The following is a 27,976-nucleotide window of genomic DNA, read 5'->3' as shown; positions in this document are numbered from 1 at the left end:
TTTTCAAGTGTTTCTGCAGTGATGATTAATCAGTACAATTTTTAAGTTTTTTATATATGTACCAACTGGACTTGCTGACTGTGACGGAAGCAAGGCTGCATAATCAAAGGTGATTATGCATATTATATAATCATAATTAATGTGAATTATGAAATTTGTCTGTTTTATATCAGTAGCTCCACAACAGTCTAGGGCAGGGGTCTTTTGCTTGCAATTGCTCACTTTTTCATGGGCTATTTAAGTTGGACATATGCATCTCTTCGAAACGAATTTGGTATTAGCTGTTCCCCAATTACATTAACTTTCAAAGTAATATTGATGGATTATTCTTTAGTTGGTTTTGCTACACCTTGGTGCAATATTTTCAACATATCTGCTTGTTTGTTTTTTTAAAGGTGATAGTTTCCGGCCAGGTGCAGCATAATCTAATGTATGAGTGTGTGTACTGTATACACGTTTACAGTTTGGGGTTACCATTTTGTATATAAATTTACATTTAAAAGGATCACTCCAATGCACAGATTGATCCTTGCCACAAAGATTGGTGGAGTGGAATGTAGTGCCTGCAAATCTGAACATTTTAATGTATTAGTGAAACAGGCCTCACATTCTCCAGCTCATCCTGACGTTTGTCATCCTATTTTCATTGTTGTTTCAGACCAATCATGGATTTGAATGGGAAAACAGACGAACAAAAACGGCCAGTTAAAACACTGCCCAGCGGGTGGGAAGCACGGCTGGGACTCAATGGAAGGGTGTATTATTACAGGTTGGTTGTTCATATTCTTAATACTTCTTGACTTGACCGATATTTTTTTTAATTGCTCGTTGAGTGCACTTAAAATCATTGAAAGTTTGTCGATAATTTTGACCACGCGCTGAAGCTACATATTTTCTCTATTGTTTGCTGTCTACCCGTGCCAGAGATGATTATTTCCAATCCAATTCCAGCTGTGATAAAAGGTGAGATTTTTTTTCACACAAAACACTTTCACATACCTTTGGCACTTACTATTGTTCCATTCATTGCCGCGTGCGAATGTTTTCGCTGTGCATTTGTGTTCATTTTAAAAAGCTATAAAATGACCAGAGAAATATTAAAATTCAAGACTTTTAAACAAGACGAATCAATGCGCAAACTATTGTCGTACGCACGATGCTCATATAATATTTGATAATATCATTACGATAAAAAATGATCGATTTATATCTTTCTTTTTATGGTAAAGACCTTGGCAAGGTGCAGTATAAAGGAAATGTCACAGGTTTACTGATTTCCCGCTTGTTTCATACACAACCTTAATTGATCACTTTTCAAAAAGAATGTTGGATGTAGGCTACTGTACTAAGTTGTTTTTCAAAATAGAAAACATACTTTCTGAAAAGAATTATTTGCATGCGAAGAAGGCTCGCTTGGCAATGAAGTTTTAAAGACGCGTAGAGCTTACGTCATAAAAGTACGAGGTCTGACGTCATAAATAAGCTGTGGTAAAATCTTTTAGCTGCGTTGATTGTTGATAGGATACCAGAAAAAGCAAAGGAAACATAACCCAGCTTCCCTGACAAGTCTGGCTAACTCTACTCGATATAGCTTACCCCGTGCCACGCATTTTTCGTCACGGCACAAAGGCTTACTACACGAGATGCTGCTGTACGGTGCCATCAAATATTAATGCACAAGTTGAAATGCAATTGTGCACTAACTTTTCAAGTGCGTGGGTTATTTTCAATACTCTTCGGTCTTTAGTTGTTACGTAATGCATCGAATGTATAGAAATTATTTCATGGTCAATGAAATCTTGTTCTTGAGTTTTGAACAACTGCTATTGTGGGTCCACTCCTTTTATTGTGATACAACATTTTAATACTTTGTGGCATGTTCTTGTTATTATTGAAACTAATTTGTTAGCTGCGAAGTATTTTGCTCATACCATTTTGACGAAGTGAGCTGCTGTATCTTCAATTCGGTAGCAATGACGTTTGTGGCTGACCATTGCATTTTATCTCTAAAATGTTTTGTGACATTTCTGTATGTTACCTGCAACGGTCGCTGTGATTCACATTGAAACAGTTGCGTAATATCGAGACTCAACTAGATTTCTCTAAATTTGTCTTGCTATGACTATGAGTTATCACAGATTTGCCTTATATATACAGTACATGCCATTTCAAACTTATTTGTAGACTAAGTAGTTGAAGTAATATAAAATCACAAGTTAAATTGTGGTAAATGAATACCAAATGAATTTTGATGATAAGTTGAAATGTAGCCTACTACCCAAAGAAAAAAGCTGACGCTGAAACCAAAAGCGCTGAAACCAAATAAATTCCTCTGACTTAGAATCTTCACAACACACATAAGGAAACGACTGACATAAAGATTATTTTTGCGTTTGAGTCTTTTATTGTGCAAGCAAATCATTAATTTTCCATAAATCATCTTAAAAAGTTTGTTTATTAGTTATTTGGATATCATCATCATCATTGTCAGCCATTGTTGTTCCACTGCAGGATGAAGCCCTTCCCCATATCTTTATAATTTTGTCTGTCTTTGCACGTTTGTGTCCAGTGTTTGTCGAATTGGTAGAGTTCGTCTGGCCATCTTGTTTTCTGTTTCCCTCTTTTGCGTTTATTGTCAAGCGGTATCCAGTCAGTCAGTTTTTTGGATATAAGTCTACTTTTTATTTGGAAAACTTTTCTTTCCAATCAATTAAACGTTTTGTGAATCCACTGAATAACCGCTTCTTTTTTGTCGAAACATCGACGCGTTTTCTTGTTGGCAGATCTACGGAGTCAGAAAAACGTAAATGATTTGTATTGGTTCCGACAAAGCGCTAGACAGTAATTTCCAAACATGACAATGTCTCTTTTGAAAATTTGACAATAAGGCTAAGCGGAAACGTAGTGGACAGCTTTGATTATGAGCCCTCAAAGTTTTGACATATTTATTATTCTCCTCACGTTGTCGAAGTGCATTCTTTTGTCCAGCCTTTGTCCAACTATTTGAGATTTTTGTAACATAGATTACAAACAATTTCAATATTGACCTTGCTGATGTGCTAACAGTGCTTCGTCTGTTGCTGGTGTCCAGAAAAATTGAAACTTCCTCAGTTTTCAGTTGTTTGGTATTTCTTGATTGAAAATTCAAGTCATCTTTCATAATGTTCTCAGTAAATAAACTTTTACTTTTACCATCATTTAAACGTCTCCAGGTGTTGAAACGATGTAAAAAGGGTGTCTTTTTATTACACAGTTGCTATGCCAGTTGTTTAGCAGCGATGAAAATGTTGAGGAAGCTGCAAGGGGCAAGTTCGGTTCCTAGCAGCAAGGTGTTCAAATTGTGTTGCTTCAAGGAATTTGGTAGCCAGCATAGTAGCCAGGCCCATAGGCCACTTGAATTTTGTACTCATGGCCAGAAATCTAGTCCCATGTGATGGCTAAAGAGAAAAAAATTAAAACGTGTCTGCTGGCTTCTTTCAGACGTCATTGTTCTCTCGAGTTTGACGTTGCCGCCAAGTACAAGTAATTTTTTTACCCACACTAAATGTGTTGTTATTTTTAGATTTGGCGTTTCTTGCGTATTTGCAATTATTGATTATTTCGATGGCATGAAGCGGTTGATCTAATCGAGAAAGTATTAATTCAAACGGGATCAATGCGATCACTTCACGGCAGTTTTGTTGGTTTGTTCCCATTGTTAAGTTAATTGATTTCTGCTGTTAAACAACGTCTATGGCTATCTAAATTGTTTTAGAATCCAGAACGTAGGATAATAAACGCATGTTTATGTAGTTCCTGAAAAAAAGCAGTCTTCAAAGTGTTTTCTATATATAGCAATGCTTGATGTAAAATTAGATATATAAATTATGCATGTAAACGTCAGAAGTCTAAGTTAACTTCTTCATAACTGTAAAATGTCATACTGCAACAAGCAATAATTTCTTGACAGATGAAATTGCAATCTAATAAAATTGCATAGTCGCAGCTCAATCTTTTTCATAACTTGGCTGATTCAATAGCTGACTATCGATTTTTGCTCGGTCAGTTCGACTTGTTCAAATGCTTGTCTTCCAATGAGGCCATTGTTTCACTTGTGAAACAAGGTCGTCTTTTGGTTATGCGATTACCAGCAAAGTGAAATCGATTTTGTGAAACGGCCAGGTGTTGAATCGATGCGGCACTGGTCACCATTCTTGCTCTTTCCGCTTGAAGCACCATGGCAGTGGCGCGTAAAGTAAACCCTGCGTCTCTAGGCTGAAGCCACGCCTGACAATTTTGCTTTTAACCTTATCATTCCACTTGATCGATCTTATGGTTTTTGAACTGAGAACTGAGATTTGAAGCTTCTGCGTAGGCCCACTGGTCTAAATTGGATGAGACAAACTTCCTGCTTTGACATCACTTTGAGTTGTCGGCCTTGGTGCACATTTGTCGCTGGTTTAATTTTGGGTGAAAATCGACGCATTGATTACAAATAGTATTTCACTTAATGAACCGCAATGCTGTTTGCATATTTCATTGGTTTACCCAAAACTATCGAAACAACTCCGTTTTACATTGACGCAACGTCGGTTACTTTGTTCTGCAGTTGCCAGCCGCGGCTTATAGATAAATATTTCAAGCGTAACTGCCTAAAATGATAAAAAATTTATGAAAGAAATAACAGATAGGGTATTGATAATTTTGCCTTGAATTATGAGTCCAGTTTGTTTCGCACCACATGACACTGAACTGAAACTGAACTCGCACACTGCAAGTAGATTTGACGTTACATTGAAAAAAATCTAACGTGTTTGTTGAGCTATTGAAATATAAGCAAGGTAAAATGTGTCGCATTATGGGAAACATAATTTATTCATCGTCTTTCCCCAGAGAGCAAAATCCGTCATTTTTACATTGATTCAACGTCTGCAGTTGTTGAAATGACGGATTTTGTTGTCTGGATCAATCTTCAACCTAATCATCTTTGTATTTTTGTTTATCAGTCTTACTGATGAGAGTTATGCATGTCAATTTCACGCAATCTGCTCAATGCAATATGCTCACAGCCTTACACCTTTTTTGCAGTCAAAATAATTTTACTTGGACTTTTTGTAGAATTATACATATATAATCAAAATGTAAACACGGTAAACTCAACAACAGCACGCCATTTAACATCGTGCCGGGATCACGTTTGGGATCATTGTCATCCATCTTGATACGTAATCTGCTCAGTGCTTCTTTGAGCAAAACAAATCTAGTTTTTCTTCTTTCCAATAGTTGGCCGGTTGTGCTGCGTAGTCTTTCGGTTTATCATTTCGTCTGTGAGCAATGCTTAGGCCATTATCTTGCGAAAAACTGTAGACATGTTCTCCAGCATTTCGTTATTTAATGTAAAATTAGTTTCTTTTAAAGGCTTGACAAGAGCTAGATGCATAACCGAAAATGTTTGCTATCTTGTTTTGTGAAATGCCGTGTTGCTGAATTGTGTCTGTTTATGGTTGAAAAAAGTAACCTCGGTGCCCAAGTTGTATTGTAAAATTAAAATAGTCTATAATCATTCTATATTAATGATCCTTTTCTGCTTTAAAGAAATGAATGCATCTGAAATTGATAACAAAATTGATATAATTTCAATTGATTGTTTTCACATGCTTTTTGGCTCAGGTTGATGCGTTGCAATGTTGATACACAATCATGCAGTTTATGAGGTAGCTTTTGTCGCCTACTGTCGGTTGCCTGGAACAGACATGTTTGGTTAACCACCAAACTGCATTATTCATTTTAGATGTCAGCTTACTTTCAAGCTTTAAACTGCAGGAAACAAAAGTTTTTTTGGTTCAATCTTTACCTGTATTTTACGAAATGCAGGTTATATTTTAGAAATATACTTATAATGAAATTTTATGACCCGTTGGCTTAAGGTCTTGTAGTTCGTTACTTATGAGGTTTTGACAATCTTCAATCAACCGAATAGCTTGGTTTTATTTATGGCGGCATCCACCTTATAGCATTGTTTTACTAACTGTTAAGTTGTTGAATATTACATTATCTTTTGGATTTAACGACTAGTTTTTTTCATGCTGTATAATATAGTGCGACTGAAGATGGCGTAGTTTGAAGTATTCCTGTCAGCAAAACAGTTTTTATTTACAATGATTCGACGTCTGTGGACTACCCCACATTGTCTGACAATGTCTGCAGACATTTTTAACACACATTTTCTATTTCTCAAGTAAAAAATTAGTATTTCTAAGGTTAAATTTTAACAACAGGTTACCTTTAGGGAGGTTCTCCCCGTTTTTCCTGTCAGTAACACACTGGGTGTTACCTTTGCTACAATTGTTCATGACGGAGTTTTAACCATCGCTGTGGAGGCGGAGAGATTTTAGCGTGTCTGAAGTCTGAGTCGTTAAAAGAAGGCCGGCTTGATACAAAACAATTAACGATTAAAAACAATTTCCTTTACAATATTCTGTCAAAATATTGTTTCTTGAAAAAATGTGGCAACACTGAAGGCGGAGTCGACCAGTTATAAATCGAAGAGTCGGAGCCGTACGTTTTTCGTCCGACTCCACTGCCCTGGTTTTAATTAATTAAGCTCATAATCGATTGAGTTTCACTGCAATCAAGATCGCTTTCAAATTTCCAAACCGCGGAATCGATGATAATAATTAATCTTGGTTTGTTGGAATATTTCTGTCTGAATCGCATTTCCCACGAGGCGCGCATGTTCGACAACAAATTTGCTTACAACTGATATGAATTTGCTTTTGGTGCCGATTTGAAAAGCTCAATTAATCTTGTTAGTTTTATGTCGATTGACGTGGAATCAACACAAAAATATCACATTTTGCAACAGTTTTTTGTCTTGTTGCACGCAGCTTTCACACACTGGTGACTTGTTATCTACTGTACATTTTAGCTGCAAACACAAGGGCCAGATTAAAATTGCTTTTAATCCACAATCACTCCGTTCTTGCATTAATTTACGACATGTTGCCAAAAAAGCAGAAGTTCCATCTTCGATATTGTTTGGCGTCGATTCTACAATCCTCTTGACTACGTGGTTGTGTCACAACAAGGCATTTAATTACATTACATGCTTGAAAGTGTACACGAAGATGAACTTCTTTTCCCTTTCGCCCCCTTTTAAATGTGTAATAACCAGGAATAACATCTATTGTAATTATAAACATGACAAAATTTACAGAATCGTCTTCAGAGTGACGATGCATTGTGTCCGTAACAGTGATTTGGGAAAGTTTACTGAAAAAAAAGTGCATGTATTTTACACTACCTGTCTGTTTTTTTGCTTGTTTTTGAATTTGCTTTATAAACATTGTGTCTTCTACTAACTGTAATTGATGGAAATATTGTGAAAGTTTTTTTTCTGCTCGAAGTTTTGCTTGGAATGAAACAGTGCTTCAAATTGATCATCGATCGCTTTTGCTTTGAGACAAGTAAATTCTTGACAAGAGGTCGATAGCGTTCACGTATGAAGTTCCTGCTGTTCTGGCTGTTTGCAATGGAAAAAGTCCATTCATTGCAGCAGTATAACTTACGCAATGATTAAATTTGTTGACTGTTGAATACGTACGTGCATTCACACGACTTGGCAAGCATAACAATTTTGGGACCACTGTGCATTGTGTTGCGCTCAAATAGCACGGCACATGAATAACAGACAAGCAGTTTTCCCATTGTGTTGTACAACCTTGTGGCACCGTACTTTGTATTTCTTATTTAAACTCGGGCACTATGGGGAGTTCTAATAGACGGCGTGCAAATAATAATGTGACGGTTAATCTAGAAAGCTGTTTGTGAACTACTTCACTTAAATTAAAAAAGCTGTGACAGAGCTCCAAGAAAATATTGGAGCAGTTTCAAGCTATTTCATGGAAGCCTGTAGAAGAAATAAGTTTGGTTTTATAGATTTGTCAGATTGGTTCGTCGTTTTTCTAGAAGGAACAAGTTTGTGCTTACAGAATTGAAATATAGCCTGAAAACTTAGAAATGACTAATTTCTTAGAAGATTCAAGTATTGAAATTCGTAACTTCCCCACATTGCTATTTATTCTTATGAAATCGTGATGTTATTAATAAACTGAATGTTGTTGCGGCAGAAAGTACTGTCAACGTCACGTCACCCTGTCGCCTTTCAGCTTCAATCGATGCCTATCAACGATAGCTTGCCAAACATTTGCATGGTTAATTGTTGTTGCAAGATGTCGAATTAATTCTCGGACTGTATATTCTTGTTCAGCGCTATTCTTAAAATGGTTTTTAAATTTATGTTTTCGTGTTGTGATGAAGCTTCGCAGTGAGTGCCTTGACGGTGTTTTGGACAAAGCTCCGTTTTATGACGTAGTAAATGGCGTTTTAGTGTCACCTGACTCAATGAATGTTTGACTTCACCTACTGACATAAATCGGCTTTCTATGATAACATCATGTGAGAATGGAAGCCCTGTCTTTCCCAAGACTGGTTTAGTTTGCTTAGCCGTCTTCACTTTAGTTGTGGGAACCATGACTACGTTGTGTTCGTTCAATCGGTTGCAATGTTAGAATTGTTTCCAGACACAACTAAAAAATATTTTTGGGGAGCATTTATTCACATAAAAAGACTTATGTATACTTGACTTCAGGACATTAAATTGTTGTACTGAAGTGGTTTTGTTAATTGAAACATCATTTTTCAAATTCAAAAGATTGGTCTGCGTACGTTTCACGTAATGTTTTCGAGCCTTAAACATTTTCAATATTCCCATCGGACATCGGTTTTAATCAAATGATGCAAGATAATGAAATGCAGGGCAATTGACCTGCTTCACAAGTATGGACAGCGTAAGTGCTGAAGTGTCAAAAAATTATGATTATGGATTTGTCCACAAACAGCAAGCAGAATGTTCGGCATACAATTTTTTTTGTGGTCCATCCATTGCTTTCACTCTTGAATGAGAAGAGTTTGTCAAGTTTTGAAGAGCCGATCGCGTTATATATACCTGTGATTGCGTTTAATTGTCTTCTGGCTGCTTTTGCGCCGCTGCTGTTTGTGTACTAAGCAGTATGTTTTTATTTTTGTATACTTTTTTATTCTAATATGGACAATCCTATCTGATGTAAATAAATAATAATAATGTCTTTAAGATGGTCCTTGCTTCATATGCAGGAGCTGCACCTTCCCTATTACATAATGGGTTGTGTAGAGTTACCACTTACTAGCACAATCCAAGTGTTTTTCATCTTTGTTTCACACAATCGTGCTTATTGTTTTTCAGCCGACATAGTCACACAGTCCAGGTCCTTCCCCCGCCTGAAAGCTGGTCGTGCATTTACGGGGTTTCTTACGGATGGGAGGTAGCACTCGATTATGAAGATAAACCGTATTATATCAAGTAAGTGGACCTCTACTGTATTTTTGTGTAATAATAAATATAATATAGCTGGGGTGTTCGCTTCTTCTCATCTACCTAGCAAAATCATTCCCCTTTCATCACATGTAAAAAGGGCTGCTTTGTTAGGAATAAGGTACAGTCCGCATTGTTTGTGAGTGTAAAAATGTGAAAACTTTTTTTTCAACTGCTGAAAAGCTGTGCTGCCTAATGCCTATTCATCCGTAGCATTGAGAGTTACTTGTTTTCTGCAATGGCCTAATTGTGATCGTGACTCACAGCGTCGAAAGTCGTAGTTAAACGTATCTCAGATGCAAGTTTTGTCGGGAGCCTCTCTTTGTGCCGTCATGGCACCGTATACAAATTTGTGCTGTCATGGCACCGTATACAAACATCACCTAGTGCAGTGATACGGTGGTAGGTGTTTTGAGCAATTGACTTCACTGGTGTATTTATTACGTCTTACGAAATGAATACAATGAGCACAAAGTAAAATGTAACACTAGACCTCGCATTCACTTTTAATTATTTCGATTCTTTTTCCTATTTTTTTTTTTTAATGTATTTTGCATTTATGACTAAAAGTCTGTTACCATTTTACTCTACATTTCCAGTGGTGAAGAAAGCACTTAACTATAAACGGCGATTTACATGAAGGCATGAGACATTTGAAAGGATGGGAAGATGATATCAGTTTGAAACTGATATGCTATTTGTAATCGTGTTGGTAACTGTAAAACAATACAACAAACTATTATTCTGTATTGAGCATGCAGACATGAAACATATTTGCTTTCAGTTGCGCTTTTACCCAATATTAACCGTTGCCGATGATTAAAGCCGGTTTACCGCAAGTTTTTAACTCTTTTTTGGTGCCGACAATGTTGCTAAAGTTTTATGCCAAAATTCTGATCCTTATTGACATGCTTAATACATAAAACGCCACTGAAGGAAGTGCAACGATTGACTCGCGTCTAAATCTCAAGAAAGTAGTTAATTCTGATGGTGTTTCAATCTGCAGTTGTACTTTATTTATTTTTATAATCGTGTCGACTGTAGTGTAGAGTGTAGAGATACCATCAAGTTGACATTGAAAAAAACACATTTGATAGAGCGAACATTTATCGCAGGACAGAGAAAGCTTCTTCTGTAGCTTAATCTTGGCAGTTTTGTGGAGTTACGTTGTAGAATTTTTAGACTGTTGCGACTTTAAACAGCCGAAGTTGAGAATGCGGCTTTTTTTCTTTTAACTGAAGTGTTGTTCCCAGTAATCTGCTCCACTCACTGGGTGCATTTGAAACGAAGAGCTATCGTGGAAGCGTGATCCGTGATGCTCAACTACAATTGCCAGAAATTGTCAGTTGATCACGCCATTTCATTATTTGCAGAGCCAGGTGTTTATGCACTGAGCTATGAGATCCGAAGTACTGATTAACTCCATTTATTCCACTGTACTTCTTTTATAAAATGCCGTGCCCTGTTTGAACAATCTTTACTCATGCAGCAAATCAACCGTTTTTTACATTGATTCAACGTCTGCAGACGTATTGTAAATCTGACGTTTTTTCATGTTCATATTATTCATTTTTCGTTTCAGCCACATCCAGCAGCAAGTGTCGTATGACGATCCTCGGGTGGTGGAACAAATGACCAATGGTGACACTGATACCGGATCATCTGGTGTTCACGAGCCCCCCGTGCCTCGAGAGTACGTCATCCCACGTCAAGGCAAGATCGGTTTCGGCTTTGTTGCTGGAAGCGAAAAACCAGTTGTGATCAGGACAGTTACTCCAGGTTTGTGGCTTTCTTTTGTCTTTTGAAATTCTTGAAGTTGTCTTTTTTTCATCAATTTTAAATGATTTGATTTAATTCATTGGGAACAAACACAAACTTAAAAAGAAAGTTACCGTATTCACCGTTTACGAATTTTATCATGACACAGCGCACGGTACCAAAATATTTGTGAACCCTGCGTGAGTGTGTTTAGTATTGTTTTCAAAGAATAGTGTGTTGTCACTCTGTTCTTTGGACTTTGGAGTACTATTGCCGCAACAATACAAAATGGTTTCATCAACGCCAACATTTGACCGAAGGTAATACAATCAAGAAATCAGACCCGGTATAGTAAATTGACCAGTAGGCTCTTTTAGCCAATGTAGAGATGTGATTAACTTACCGTGTTTTATTGACATGGCTCCTTCAGTGTAACTTGATCTTGTTCGACTGAATTCGTTCTTTTGTAAATTGCTGATTGCTATTTGGAATATTTTACAATGTGAAGACAATGTTCGATATATCGTTCTTGTCAAACATTTTCAAATGTCTGTGCCTGAGTTATTGATGTGTGATTGCATTGCACTGACAAGATTTGCTCATTCCCAGACAGCAAATCAGTCGTTTTTTACATTGATTCAACGTCTGCAGACGTCTGAATCAATGTAAAAAAACGATTGATTTGCTGCCTGGGTTGGTTCACTTATCGCGTTTTGGAATATTCTCAAACTTCGACATTCATAGCTCATGAATCATCTTAACAACGATACTCTTTTTTTGAAACCAGTTTTTTTATCATTTATGCGTTAAGGGGGAAGCTGCGCGAAGGGTTCCTTCAATTTGCATAAACGTGCAGCATGTGAATTTTTAGTGCACTACAGAAAGATCTTGATGGTGAAATTCTTGTAAAATAGCGAAGAATCTAAATTGTTACATCATGGATATAGAATTTCTTGATTTTCGCTGGTCTGTTCCCTCTTTTTTTTTAAATGTTTGAAAAACTACATTTGTAATGAGAATTCTGAGTTTTTCATGCTCAGTCGACCAACAAATACCTGAATTACGTGCTGTGTTTTTGTGCTTTGTAGTCAGGAATGAGTTTTGGGTTGTAAACTTGAATGAATGAAATCATCTTCCGAATGAATGAGCATGAACGGATTTGGTTTTTGCTGTCAATCGTTAAATCAACGTAAATTTACCAAATTTGGTTGTTTTTTGCTAAATTGCTTTAAGTTTCTTGAGTTTTCTGCTTTTATTCCGGTGTTCGCTTCTGTGTCTTCGCGACCTAGCTGCGTTTTGGCAGAATAAACTTGGAATTGAGGATTTGTGGTTGCTTTTGGTCTCACAGCACTGGTATCTTTTTTGTGTCGCAGGAGGCCCATCCGACAACATTCTGCAACCCGAAGACCAAATTATCAAAATTGGTGACGAGAATGTGAGGAACATGCCTAGAGAAAGAGTTATCAAGCTTATCAGGTGAGCAAAGACTATCACAGTAATTTTTTACGGTAAAACTTAACAGCCGTGTTTCCACGGTGTATGATTTTAATTTAACTTCAACGCCATTGCTATTTTCTTCAAACAAACCTTCAACAAAAACTATAAACTGTGTATTGTGCAAGGGGATTTACAATGCATAGCGTCGGACTATATGAAGATTGTAATTGTAAATAAATTGATCAGATTTCTACTTAATTCTTTAGAATTTCTTTGAAGCTGGTTTCATTTTAAAAAGTTACGACATGATCTTTTACATTGTTGACACAACCTGCCTTATTGAGCCCGACTTTTACATAGTATCCTTTTGTGTTAATAAACATTCAATGCAAGTCAACGTGTTCTCAATGAAAACCCTCTTAAAACGTTTATTTCATAGACACTCCAGTAGTCAAGCAATTCGAGCAGCGTTGCTCGATGGAGAACACTAGTGTGGCTTCACAAAAATTTGTGTATCATGCGTGCAACCCAGTCAGAAAACCCATCATTTTCAACATCTGCCAACATTGAATCAACGTAAAAAGTCTTGATTTCATGACATAACTCATGGTATTTTTGCACATCCCTCCTGTCGCTCAAGATTTAGTTGCTACACTATGTTCATCGCCCACCTGCTTCAATTGATGGGTGATAACTTACCAGAGGATAAAACATTCTTTTGTTGCAGAGAAAGCACTGATACAATTTCTATGACTGTTCTTCAACCTGAAAGAGTAAGTTTTTTTTAGATTGATTTTAATTTTCTGAAGTTGCAGATAGTTTATCATTTGTTAATACAGAATAAGATTCTTTCAGCTTGTAAAATTAAAATTGTATTGTTTCTGCTCTGCGCTTTAGATGCAAGCTTAAAAACTTCAAAATGTGACGATCTCGTCTATAGGAAGTGGATGGGGTTATGTTTACCATTTTTTTCAAAAGTTCTTTCTAATGCTGCTTGGTGTTGTTTTTTGGCGATTATATTATTTTGCTCCTGTGGTGCGAAGCTTGTTTTAATGTATAAAATAGACATTGGAATCTTTAGCATTTAATAAGGCTCAGCGAGTTTTCGGTTCATCTTTGTGTGAGCACAATGCAAAGTTTGCTATATGTAGCAAAGCTTTCGTACAATGACCATTTACTCTTTACTGGCTGATAATATTTCCTGTTTGAGAAGTGTAAATATTGCTTCAACTTCAAACAATGTAAAATAGATTCAACGATGCTGTGCAGTATCAACTTTTTTTTGTAATTAAACTCATCAAGAATTCCGTTCGTTCATCAACTTATCGAAGCTAACAATTTCCCCTTTGTTTCATTTTGTGGTCGTTTGGTTAATCAGATTTTTCTTTGCCGTTTCACTGTTTAAATATTAACTCAGTGATAAGATGGACTCTTGTCTGAAACTACGGAGAGTTAGAACAAGTTATCGCAGGTTATTCATGACTTAAACTTTTGATACCTCAATCACTGTGCGTGTAAACTTTTTATGATATTTTAATTCAGTCTTGAACAATGCGAAAGTAAAAAATTGTTTGCTCAACTGTAAACACGCATTTGAGAATAATTTTGCAGAAACAAAGCATTCATTAATAGTGTTACTGTTCTTTAATTGGTAAGGCATTTTCAAGATTATAACAAAAACCGATCTTTTAATACATGGTCCCGATTAGAAAATTTCAGCTTGAAAGAAGTTAGTCTTTTGGCTTTGAACAGCTCAAGAATCATGGTGATTGGTGACCGAATACCCCGATTACAGAACGTTCCAATTTTACATCATTTCAACGTCACTGCGACTTTCCCTCTGTTCAAAGTGTAACCCAGACAGTAATTCAGTCATCTTTTACATTGATTACACGTATGCAGACGTTGAATCAATGTAAAAAATGGCTGATTTGTTGTCCAGGAAGTCTTTACTACCAGGCAAAACCTTGAATTTTGTTTCCAAGAATATGCGAACTGCTTTCTAGGTTGCCAACTCTTCTTTCTTGAAACCGGGAAAGAAATTGATGAAGGGATCGAACAGACCTCGGGTCAGATTCGCGGAAGACAACTTTGTAAACGGAGAAGAAAGGGTATTTTATCTGATCTAGTTTTTTGATCATGTTTTTTATGGAATTTATTATCGTAAATCGGCGATTTTTAGTTTAATACAAACAGCACTTCTGCTCATCTATTGTGCGATAAAGATTGGTAGGTCCGAATGTTTGATTTAGAAATCACAAGTAAAGCATTGTGAAACTTCTTAACCTGCTGTAGATGCAGCCCTGTTTAAAAACCTTCATTACTTATTGATTGATTGAATCTTTATCCTCGGACTGGGAAAGCTCCTTTGAGAGCTTAATCCTGGCAGTTTCGCATACTTGTCGAGTCTTTGAACCACTGTCGCAGCCCCGGTCACCGACATTGACAGAGTCAAGTTTCTAATTGTTAAAGTGTTGTAGCCGGGGAATTATTCTATCCATAAGATGCTGCTGAATGGAGAGCAGTCATCAACGTGCGTTGCTCAAGCGCACGCCCCCGAGAGTCCAACTAGCGCCGCTTGATTTTGAAGCATGAAGTTACGCGCTAACCAACTGAGCTATCGGAGCGAACTATTACTGCTAAGTAATAGGTTTGAATGCTTTTGCTTTTAATCCTTATAGGTTACACAACACTACTGATTTTCACGATAATTTCACCGTTCACTGCCATTTTGGCTTTATCACACTGCAGTCATTGCGAAACTTACTCGCTCCCAACTAATAAAACGATACTTTAATGAATCTAGTCACTGTGATTGAAATACGTGATTTGTTTCATCAACTAGCACGGAAATGTCGCTCATAGAATGCGTTTCTAAAAAAATGTTATAATCGTTTATTATGGGATCAAAGCGATAAGGTAGCCCTGCCAATCAGTATGTAAAAAAATCACAAAATTTTGTTTCTAAAGTAGACAATTGAAGTATGTTTGCTGAAACGCCAGTGACAAAAAATCTGGTTTTATGCAGGCGATCAGTGGGAGTGAGCTGCTTGTCGTTCCTGGTGTTTTGAAGGTTTATCTTGAAGAAAGCCAATCTCGTTCGTTCCAGTTTAATCCGGATACAACAGCTGGTGACATTGTGTCAGCTTTGTGCGAGAAACTAGACATAAAAGATTCGAAATTGTATTCTTTGGTATTGACACCTTCTAAACCAAAAAGTAAGCAAATATAAGAATGAGTACTTGAGTAGCCTACTTCAATGGCGGCAAATTTAGTTTGAAATGTGGTAAATCCATGGAATGTCCTTGTTTCCTGTTATTACAGACGCGTTTCCACTTCTAAATGGTGTGGAATATAAATCCCTTCAAGCTATTGCTGAAAGTTTTTTTTTCATCAAATTCATCTCTGTTAAATCAAAATCCCACGATTTGTAGCATAGTTGTCCGCCAACTATGCTTTGAGGCTTTTTCCATTTAAAGTAAAAATAAATTTGCTTCCAGTGCCATCTATTCTTCAGCATACTATCTTATTTTTATTTATTTATTTACATCAGACTCATGATGGTCCATGTAATTATGCATGTGCGTTTTTAAGAAACAGCAAGAAAAGGATTTGTGCTATATTTCAGATCCGTTTTCACAGGAACGGACGAAATTCAGTTGTTCTGACGAGATACTGATACCTCCTTGGGATCATGTGGCCAAGGTAAATCACATACTAACAAAGATCAGTTCAGTTCTCGTCATTTCCACGTGACTAGGGAACTGTGTTCCGAAAGCTAATGACTAACCGCTACTTGCGGCTACTACTACTGCGTTCAATCCGCAGCACACTTGATAGTATTAGACTTTTAAATAAATAAAATAAATAAAGGCATTTACTATGTATTGAAGTTACACAGTGGCACTAATACTAAATGCTTTTGTACATTGGAGTGTATCGTTCGAATTGCTGTAAACACAACCATTTCTTTCAGATTTTAAGCAACTCATCGGTGAAGCATCACGAGTGCCGTTTCCGGCTAACTTTTGTAGCAAAAGATATCCACAAGATGTCACGAGAGGACCCTCGCTCGTTCAGATATCACTACCAGCAGTGCGTGAACGACGTAGTGTCGGGTATGTGTCTACACTGGCTAGTATGGGTGGCGTCTGATGCGGGCAATGTCAGCCCGTTTCTACTTCGCGCTTTAAGCTGTAACTTGATACTGTGGACAAATAAAGGTATTGAGATTTTGTGTTGCTATTTTAATCAGGACATTTTTGAAATTGGCAAAATTTTGATTTTGTTTGAGTTTTGTTTTGGTTTGCTTATGCAAAGCCATCTTGTGATGGTTTTAGTGACATTGAAGTTATGTGATTTTTGTACGTTTTTTAAGAATAATAAATGTAAAATCTTGATTTCAATAGCACTCCACATCTGCCCAACTAACAAAGTTATTTGTTTATCATTGTTTTAACGTTCCGAGAAATTGAAACGATTTAAAAAGAAATTCTTAATGCTTTAATGCAAAACCGAAACCATTTGTGGTGACAGGCCTTGTGTACGCTGATGACCTCAGCACTGACGACATCCTTCGACTCGCCTCCTTGCAAATGCTTGAGTTGTCGCTTGTGCATTTGGATGGAAGTGCTGGATCAATACAAAGCGAAACCTTGAGCCGTCGAGTGAGCAAGAAAAAAGCTTTTCTAGTTCCAAGCAAAATTTCGTTGAAGCAAATTGAGTAAGTTAATCATTGTTTTGCAAATACACTACTGTATGAATCAGTACATACTTGTTACAGCATTCTTAGTTTTTTTTATGTTAAGTTGTGATGGATATTTCACGTTTGCAATGTTTCACTTTGCATACCAATCAAACCAAGCATTATTTTCTTCCAATCCAGTTTAGTTAATTTTATCTTTCTTACTTCTGACGTTTGTCACAGGAAAGATTTTGGCCTCGAAAGGTTCCTGCCTCCGCCCATGGTCCACCTCGCCTCGTCCAGTCATTCCAAGGAACATAGAAAGACGCTGCAACAATATTTAAAGGTATGATCCTGGTATAAAGTTAACCAAATAATTGACCAGGTTAAATACATTGATCATGTAATACAGAATGAGTAAAAGTGCCAGGAACAGTCAGTTTTGTCAGCCCTATCATAATGTTGTCACATCACCGTTATGAACAATAACGAAAAGCTGAAATTTTGTATGAAATAATCTAACGCCGAATTTTAAGAAGTATATTTGATGACCTGGCCAAGTTAAGTCTATTTAGGTATCTAATATCAGCAAAATTTTAGTGCTAGTGCTTGTGACTATTTAACTCTGAAGTTGGAATTTTTCTGTAAGTACTGAGCCCTATTAAAAAGTTAAGAATTCCATACCGTACAATGCTGTTGTTGCCTGTAACAGGGAGGGGAGCATGTTTTCTTCTCTTAAAAGAGAGATTGCATGTGTAACCCCATAAACCCAAGGATTGACTACTGTATGACATGTTTACAACAAGCGCACAAGTTTACAAGTGGAGATGCCACAAGGCCAATCACAACGTTTTATTGCTCAGGCCTCGAAATTCACGACGGACACCGCGGACATGTCCGCCGTCACAGCATGTGATGTCCGCGGGAAGTACCATCTAGATCGGTGATATTTGTCCGCCGAAAAATAACACAGGAACTAGCGATACAAAACGTCATTGCATAGCACGAACAATTGTTGCGAGAATATAATTTCTCGCGCATCTAGAAAATGTGAATACTGTATCCCTTAGCTTCCATTCAAGCAGGAAAACTTGCGATTTTTATGTTGCTTCAACTATTGATGACATTTTTCTTGCTGACATTGAATCAGCGTAACAAAGGTGAGTTCTTCGCTAAGAATCGATAGGAGTACCGGTACTTTTACACTAATCACGCGCAACTTAGTTCAAGTATTACGTCACAATGTCTGGCTTTGATCTCCGAGTAACGTTGATAAAGCAAGGTTGGTTACAAAATTTGATTATACGAGTAGGCTATTACAGCAAGATGCAGCAAAATTTGTTAAGTTTTGGTATTACAGTAAGAAAGAAAAGACCCAAGGAAAATTCACTTTCGCTCACATGACACGCAAAAATAAACATAAAGAAAAAAGCCTAGTGAAATTTTACTCAGCAGAAAATAGTAGCGTTAGTGTAGAAGTTTTTCGACTCGTGCCCAGAGCATTGTGACGCAAGAAGCCACACGACCTCGTTCGGTGTAAGTTAATCAGTTGTGTGCGTATTAAGCAGCTACATGGCGCTTTGACTCTTCAAGCGCACGTCGTTGTGCTGATGATAGCCTTTCAGAGTGACTTCGTTAAAATTTAAAAAGCCTTCTAAACCGTAGCTATAGTTCTCAAATGACAAAGAATTATCAAGATAAAGTGATTAAGTATGACGATCGACGCTATAACTGGTGTGTCCGCCGTGAGACTTAATTTGTCCGCGAGATAGCTGCTCAGACCGGACACGTTTGTCCGCCGTCAACGAAAACGAATTTCGAGGCCTGTAATGCTTCATTTTTTTCTACAGTTTACCACCGATTTGCATTGTTACAGTAGTGACATGTAACTCAGCAATTCCTTTTTGCTTCCAGGCTAACTTCGCGACCTACGTTAGTTCTTTGAATGGCAATTCAAAGTCTTCATCCTCTCCTCCTGTTTCGCCTACACATCCTCCTTCTTCAGCATTGGAAGGGATGGTGCTCCAGTTACGGATGCAATACATTAAAGTTCTCTCTCCGCTGCACTTGTACGGTGGCCGATACTTTGAAGCGACCATACTGGTAAGATCATGGCTGGAGTAACATGATTTGCAATCCACTTTAAATAGTTAACTGTGTAATATTATGTCGGTTTTACGTATGATTTGCCTTAAGTATTGCCGTACTTGATATTCTAGCCTAGCGTATTTGCAGATAGTATTAACCATATGTGGAGAGAACTCAGACTTCAGTTTAATGTTTTAATGCCGCTACGCTTGCACGCTGGCGTGACAAGCTATGAATGAATGTTAAGCTTTATAATTTTGAATAATTTTAATTGTATTGAAAGCTGTATTTGTTATGTTGCAGCGAGTAATTGCAATTCTTCCCATTGCCGCATCTTCTTCCGGTTTAACTGAGTCAATGATTTGCTTGTATTCAGTACAACATACTACATCGAGACGTTATATTGCTGACTAAACTCTTTAGTGGCCTAGCACTAACATGTTAAACGATAATTCCAATTTTTGACTAAAAGTGTGTACAGTTGCTACGAAATGTATGTTTTTACCAATTTGTTGATGCTTGCTTTTTGACACAGGCGGTTGTAGAATCTGATGTCACACTGATCGTTGGCCATCACTATGGAATAAGTCAGTTGATCAACAGCAAAACCAAAATGGCGTCTGTCATAGCTGATTTTTCACTCGTTGAGTCGGTAGAAGTTGCATCGTACTCACAGGAAGCTAGCAAGACAAAAGTGCGGGTGGATTTCAAAGATAAACCGGTAACTATGAACGACAAGCAGCGAACAAACGAACACGGTTCGGGTCTCTGTAAAAGTTGTTGACTTAAAGCAGTTTTGTTCGGAGGAATATGATTGACAGAGTTGATAAGAAAGTAGTTACTCTAAGGAAGCTTTTACTCTAAATCAGGGGTTTTCAACCTTTTTGGTTGGGTCAGTTGAGTCTAGCAAGAGTCTACCCATTGCAGAAGATTTAAAGATAAGTTCAACTTCATTCGTCACCTTTTTTTGAATCAAAATTTTGTTATTTTTCATCATACTACCTTATCTCTTCTAAGAAATTTACTCTTTAATGGAGTAAGTGTAACCATGTTTAAAAATCTTGAGCGAAACTTCCAAACTAAAGTTTCAAATGCCCATAGGATCCCGTGCATGGACTGCAATAGTTGTATGACAGAGTTTCCAGCATCACAATTTAGAAAATTTAATCTCAGAACTAATTTAAAAAAGTTACACCTCTAACAAACAAATGCAATTCAAATCACTCTTGTGTTTTACTTTAGCTTAATAGTCGTTTAAATGTTTGGCGGTTGATTGAATATTTACGTTGTTCAGCCTTTGGTGGTCGCAATGCAGCCGCAGCTTGCTCTCAACTTCGCTTACATGATTTCTGGATACTGTCAAGTTCACAATAATGAAGACATAATGCTTACAATGCCGGTAACTGAAACCAACTCTGGTAAGTTTTCAACAGCACAGCTTTTTAATTCACTCTAACTTGTCAGATTTGTCGTCTTTGCTCGTAGGTTAAGAACAATAATATGCTATGGCTCTGATAAAAAATGACCATCCGACAGCTCATGCAGCTATCTTGTGACATGTTCTGTTTAAGAATACTACGTTATATGTTATGGTAAAAGATCGAGTATGCTTCCGTTTTTTCCATTCAGTTTTTTTTTTTATAAATTATTATTTTGTTTAGCTCCTGAATACTTTGGATCACACAAGGTGAAAGTATCTCATTGGAATTATCCTCCTGATGCTGATCCATCTTCCTCATTTTACTGCGATTTTTCCGAGCCGATTAGCTTCAGTTTACTTTCCGATCACATTCCCGACTCCGTCCGTTTCATGTATGAGCATAGCAAGATCTTGGATGAGGATCAGGATAAAGCAGAGAAGTCTTCCGCAGAAAATAGCGACGAGTTGGATGGAGAACTGGCATCTCCCATCAAGACTAACACTCCCATTGATGATGAAGGAGTCGCGTTGACGGGAGAAGTGTCTCCTAATTCTTCAGTATCTTCCATGGCGTCTGCCTCTCCATCGTCTGGCATCGGATCTGTGACATCACGCTCTGAAAGTCATCCGACCGGACGACAGTTAATCGTCAGTGAAGGTTCACTTCCTCCCGAAAAACCAGATGATGAAAGTGAATGGAACGAACTCATAGTTGCTCTTAATAGCGATGATGATCTTGGTTTTCATTCTTCCAAAAGTCTTAATGCAAAGAAGCGCGTAGACAACGACACAGACAACAAGAAAGCAGCTTCCGTCAGCCAAGCCCCTTTTAATGGCCTCGATTTAAATGACGAGAAGGTTCTCATCGAACCTGTTGTTGCAGTTATTTCCAATAAAGAAATTGAGTTAAAAAGTGAAGAATTGAAAGAAGTAAAAACTTCGTCAAATACAGAAGCTGTTTTTGTGTCTTCTAAAGATGGAGCTGTAACGAAAACTGAAACAAAGAAAGAAGAAAAAGAGCAGCTGCCCTCACAAGTCAAAGTAGATACAAAATCACCTCCGGTTGTGTTTTTACCCGCTGAGATGTCCAATCGAAGGTTTTCATCTTTCAAGCCTAAACTTGCAGCTGAAAGTACAGCTGATCAATACGAGCCAAGTGCAAGTACTCCCATAGGAACCATACTGGAAGAAGAAAGCACTATATCCACCAATCAATTAAAACTTCAACTTGAAACGAACACTACTTCGAATGACGTGCCGATTTCGGACGAACATGATTATCCTGAAGAATTGTTAACAAGTCCACTTCCTGTTGACGACCTTGCTCGGGGTCACAAAAGTCTTAAAAGTAATTCTAGCAAAAAAAGACATCGGATATCTTGGTTTAAAGGAGGCAGTCACAGTATGTCCAGAAGTTTCAGCTTGGATAAAGAATTGAATCAGTCGAACGACAAAGCTAAAAGTAAATCTTTGCTGAGAAACTTTTTTTCACCGAAACGTTCTTATTCCACTGGGAAAGAGCCTGGGCTGTTCAAGTTGCGTAGCTCTGATGCAATGTTCGGTCCTGAACCTGGTTTTAATGGAAAACAGAAGTTCACCAGCTCTGTCAGTTTTTCACCGCAGTCTCGCAAAAGGTCAAAGTTTTCTTTTTTGAAATCTTTCGGTCGAAAGAAACGCAGTCACACACTCCATAGTCCTGACCAAATTGGCTCACCCGTTCTTATACAACCAATTTCAGGCGTCTACTCCGTTTTCGAACCGAACGAAATAGATAAAAACGACGCAGATAAAAAGAAAACCTCGATTCCTCTTGCTACGTCAATGGAGGATGTCAGATTGAGATTTCATGACAAAATCTCTCCCAAACCTCGCCCTGTTAGTTTCATGACTTTTCAACAACTTCCTGGCGACTTTACCGTTCACCAGTCACCAAAAGAAAATGATCGTTCTCCCAGGTGGATCCGTTCTCCTCAGTTGCCACTAAGCCGCTTGGTACGATCCGTTGTGGAGGATTCGACAGATAGCGAGAGTGTATTGTCATCTCAATCATCAGTTGAAGAAGAAATCAAACAAAAGAAACGGACTCCGTCAGTGGAAGTTCCGTTCGCGTCGTTTTTGAAAGCGGATTTAGAAGAGCACTTCGCCAAACAAAAAGCCCTCGAAGAAGCGAAAGTCACAGCACCCTCAACGACGGCTCCGGTTAAACCTGCTAGAAATATCGGGTCAATTAAGAAGGCGAATAAAACCAATACAGGAAAATCGCCGACAAACAACATGAATATCAGCCATCGGCCGCGTAACTCGACTAAGATTCCTGGCAAGGTTAAACGACATGCTCCCCCACCACCAGTTGTGTCCCCCAAACCCACGGGTAGAAACAGAATTGACGCAACCACAGACGGCAATGAAGATGTAAAGAAAATGAAAAATGTTTGTAAAGACCACGACAAAACTGGAACCATTTCCCAAGAAACTGAAAATAATCGGGTCAGTAAAACTGAAAAGGCTGGTGTGGTTGGAGCGGCTACCACAGTTGTTAATAGTATTGATAATCCAAGCTACGAAATGCACATCATTAAAGACGTAGAAGCACGTCTTCCTACTAAAACTAGCAATTCAATAGAGGCACCTGGTCCAAACAATTCTGTGAACTTGTCAACGGACAACCGTCAACCTCACAAAGACGTTGCTCTTCAAAATAAAACTTCTACAATCGAAGTTTCAGAAACAGTCGTTCGGAAGAGTAAGTCTGATGTGGAATCGAGGAACATCGCTAATCTGATTGCATCTCTCCAGGATCCGGAACCTGCAACGAACGAGGATGACACTGCTCTCCATGAATCCTCGCCTCATTTTAATCCCAGGAGCTACGATGACAGCATCTCATCCAGTGAAGAGCCATCAGATTTTGATGATATTTCACTTGTCGGTGAAGTGTTGGCTGCATTAGACAAAAGCCACGAAGAACAAAAAGTAGATTCTCGAAGTTTCGAGTCCGAGATTAACAAGGCCGAAGTTTCGCGTCTTCCCGCTGCTGAATTGAAAGTGGATGACGTAGTTCATGAAGTTTCTCACCAATCGCCGACGTCATACAAAAATTCCCCTACCAATTCCTATGGATCTTTTGCGACCAACGAGGATGAAATAAAACACGTTGAAAGTGAAAGAACTGAAGTTCCTGTTTCTGCACAAGGTGAACCGTCATTGGTTGCTCACGCCTTAAACAACTTGCTATTGAACGGTTTTGATTCCAACAGCAAATTGGTTGATGCAGCCAAGAAAAGTTCTCCACTGAAAGAGCGGACTACCGGATTTGTGAAGGTTGGAGATCCACTTCCGTCTGCTATCGCAGAAGAAGTCGATGACGTTGACAAGACGGTGATAGCTATTGAAAACAATAACGAAAGCATTGAACGTCAAAATAACATTAAAAATATGAATGAAAACAACGAGAAACTAACCATTCCTTTCTTAAATGGACATGAAGATATTTCATCAAACGCAAATAAACAAGTTTTTGAAAATCATTCCGCACTTTCTTTCCCTGCGGAGGAATACAGTGATGAACAAACCGTCACCATCGACACTTCACCAATTGAATCACGCTCTCCTTCACGAGAAGTTCCTGGGGAGCTTCCTCTATTTCTTCCACCACCGGAAGAGTTTAATGTGCCTTTGTCTCCTCCACAGACAACCCCAACACAAACTATTGATTTAAAAAGAATAGATTTAAGTTCTGGCAACGAAGTATCACCAGCGCTGCCATCTCAAAACAGTTCCGAAGCTGAAGTTGTGATTCGAAAACACGAACCTCCGTTCAGTTTTGACCGAACGGAGCCGGTTATAGGCAAGTCAGCTGACACTGGCGATTATTCAGAAGCGACACCACGAGAAACGTCTGATCAACTGAACTTGTCTCTTCCCAGCAACTCGAAACCGGATAAACCCAGTTTGACAAGCCCGACGAGTCACCTCTACCATGCCCTTATAGCACCGCGCGTTTTTGGGCAAAAAAGTGACACCAAGAAATTCACAAGGTTCAGTGCACCAACTGATAAAGCGAAAGCGATGAACAACAGCTCAGTTACAGACAATAGCGCTCATTTTCTAAATGGGAATGCTTTAGAGTCAGAACAATCCTCAAGATGGTCCCCTCCGCGTAAGCATACGGTTTTAAACCACGTACCCTTCTCCGTGTCTTCCCCACGATCGGCCCAATCAATTGCGGCTCCGAAGTCATTTTGTTGACATTTGTATTGCCGTAATATGTACTTGGTACCTATCTCTGAAATGGCCACACACCAAGAACGCGGAGTGATCATTTCTGTACAATCCATGATGAAAGTTTATTTAAGAACGTGTCCCACCAGAATTATTTTTGTTACTTTGTATATTATTTTGTTATATTCGTGAAAAAATTTTTTTCCTTAATAACGTTTTTACTTGCATTCATATTGCTTTCGCATTCTTTTCGTTTACTAATCTTCTTTTTTGTTAACTTTCTGACGCATCCGGCAAATCAGTCTTTTTTTTGCCTGCACACGTTAAATCAATGTAAAAACGACTGATTTTCCGGCCCGGTGAGTTGTGTGACGACACCATTTGCACGTTTCTTTATGTGGCGTAAAGACTACCGCTTTTTCAATCACGTTTACTCCGAAAAGTAAACTGCTTGGACGATTTGTGAAACTGTTTTGGTGCAAAAAAGAAGTTGGAAAGTTTTGAAATTTGTTTGTATAGATTGTCTGGTACGTTTTGGTTGGTTTTCAATTCTTCGAACTGACAACAGTCGCAAGAGCAGTCAGCTTTGTGCTGACGCCAGGAACATCGCTTCTTGTGAACATCAAATTTTCAGTTATTTATACGTTGTCAATAAGGAGACTACTACTTTTTGATGGCATCTTTATTCGATGTTGCTTCATCTGAGCGCTTGACCGGACAACTTGTGCAGAAGAACATAATGGACAAACTGCAAGACTTTGTACAGCATTGTTGCATTTGAAAAAACATGAAAATATTGCGACCAAACCATCATTGGTTGTGACATTGTGAGCTTAGGCTTGCTGGGCGATATTTGCGCTGCATTTTTGTTGCTTGTTGCAACCCAGCTAATAAATGTCACTGTTTTTTTACAACCCTTCAAGGGAGCACAACATTTCTTCAACAACACAATAGATTGAAATTCGACAGTTTACAAATTCTGTGTTTCCATAGAAAATTAGAGTAAAGATTCTTCAAAGTATTGTTTAACAAGCCAGCTAGAAAATCAGTCTTTTTTGCATCGGTTTGTCGTCAGCAGACACTGAAATCAATGCAAATGAGTGATGATTTTCCGGCAGGCAATGTAGATTGGTGTTAGTATTTTCGAGCCATTGTTACTATAGACCTATTTTTCAAAGTGTTATTGTTCATATTACAGTAAACAGAATGGAACTGTAGCAGTTTAGCTTTTTTATTCTATGAAAAAACTTACCTTTCCTTCAATTTATTGGAACTTGTTTGTACAATATCTGGTTTTCTTGCCGTTTTTTTGTGTATTATAAAAATGTATTTAAAAAACCGTTGCCTGACTTTTTGAAGCTAAGGTTTTTTTCCCACTTTCTATTGGTTGAAGTATTCCTAAAAGCGACTGCAACGCAGAACGAGCAAACAGTTGACGACTTTTAGTTCGAATGCAATTTATTGGACTTGCGCGAGTGATAGTTTTAATCGAGATAAAAAAAAGAAAACAAATCAATAGCTTTTTTTCCCTAAAAGTCTGAACCTTAAAACATTTGACCAGGCTAACACTCACAATGGTATTTCAATAAATATAATTTAATTTATGTTGTGGAACTTTTAATCGAGATTCATTAAAACACAACACCCCAAACAACAAATCGGTCGTTTTTTGCATTGATTCAACGTCTGACGACGTTGTAACAAACGACTTTGTTGTTTGGGACACTCCCAACTTGCATGACCTCGTATAGTTGGTTCGTGCATTTTGTAGTTGCCCTAGCAAGCAAATCATTTATTTATTGACAACATCTGAAGATGTTAAATCAATGCGAAAAAAGAACTGGTTTGATGACTGCGGGTACAATATATGAACAAAATACCTTGGCGAACTAATTTATTAATTTTTCTGTGTATTTTACTGCCCAAATTTTTTCGAAATATTGAATTCAAAACACCGGTATTACAACCAACTATCATTATTGCAAAGCAGTTTCATCTTGCAAATAGTAATTACAGTAATTGGAACGTCTTGCCACTTGTACACCTGTGAAGTTTCGAAATTCGAATAGATATTTTGTTGCATAGATTTTCTTTAAGCAAATTTCTTCACTATCGATCAGCTTTCGTACTGATAGTCTCGAAACAACTCGTTTCAATAGATGAAAGCAAATTTTTTTTACTGTTCATGATTAACATGGCGTTACTGGGAAGGAAAAATTTGATTTCATAATGTATTTTCCAAACGCATCTAATGATTCTTCATTGTTTGGTGTTTCTCAAGGTGCTTCGGTAGCGTGTAAAGCTTAAATTATGCTTACAATGCATTTATTTTGTAAAGAAAATAATTTTGTGCTGTTCTGTTCTCGTTTTTAATCAACTTTCTTTCGTTTGGTTTATTTATAACGCCCATTTTTCTTTTGCGAAATTGAAGCGAATGATGTGTACCTAGTAGGTATGCAGTTAATTTGTAAGCCTAAGTTTGTTTCCAATCTCAGTATTTGTACAACTGCAGTTTTCGATCAGATGAAAATGTTGATAACCTATAGTCTACGTTTTGGTAGAATGTTTGTCTTCTGACGGTCATTTTGTGGAAGGTTGTAATCACTGATCATTCCATTTGTTTTTGTTTTGATGCGCATTAATGACTTCAATGTGAACAACGTATCGACATTTTAAAATCTTGTGTTTGTGAAATAGCTTTTTGAAGTGACCTTGAGCAGCCGATATCAGCTTGGTATAGCTTCATAAGTTAAAAATTAAGATTTTTGACTTTGTCTCAATTTAAAAAGTCTTTGTGTGGATAGCGAAAAAAGGTTATAGGGTGCGTTACAGTAGACTATGATGAGGGAGAGAGTTAACAACACCCGCTATTGTTACAATGTTACATTGGGAAGAGGGATAATAAAGCACAAGAAATGTCCTGATGTTTTGAGAGTTGCACCGCAACATTGAGTGGCCTTCAATTCCATTTATGGTT

The 27,976-nt window shown here is 37.8% G+C and overlaps 1 protein-coding gene across 1 annotated transcript; it reads left to right on the top strand.

Moving 5' to 3' along the window:
* Window positions 1-56: 56 nt before the first annotated feature.
* Window positions 57-27,718, top strand: LOC145780173 (uncharacterized). The gene is made up of 16 exons (XM_082591881.1): window positions 57-109; window positions 659-769; window positions 9,263-9,379; window positions 10,974-11,170; window positions 12,523-12,625; window positions 13,314-13,359; window positions 14,593-14,697; window positions 15,615-15,804; window positions 16,215-16,291; window positions 16,563-16,704; window positions 17,123-17,309; window positions 17,514-17,616; window positions 19,185-19,373; window positions 19,894-20,079; window positions 20,653-20,776; window positions 21,020-27,718. The coding sequence occupies exons 1-16, from the start codon at window positions 57-59 to the stop codon at window positions 25,024-25,026; spliced, it is 5,937 nt and encodes a 1,978-aa protein (XP_082448007.1). The 3' UTR covers window positions 25,027-27,718.
* Window positions 27,719-27,976: the final 258 nt, after the last annotated feature.

This window comes from Aplidium turbinatum, chromosome 11 (genome assembly GCF_918807975.1).
Source record: "Aplidium turbinatum chromosome 11, kaAplTurb1.1, whole genome shotgun sequence".
Classification (NCBI taxonomy): Eukaryota; Metazoa; Chordata; class Ascidiacea; order Aplousobranchia; family Polyclinidae; genus Aplidium; species Aplidium turbinatum.
Note: the sequence above shows the minus strand (reverse complement) of the source record. Positions and strands in the feature narration are given on the sequence as shown.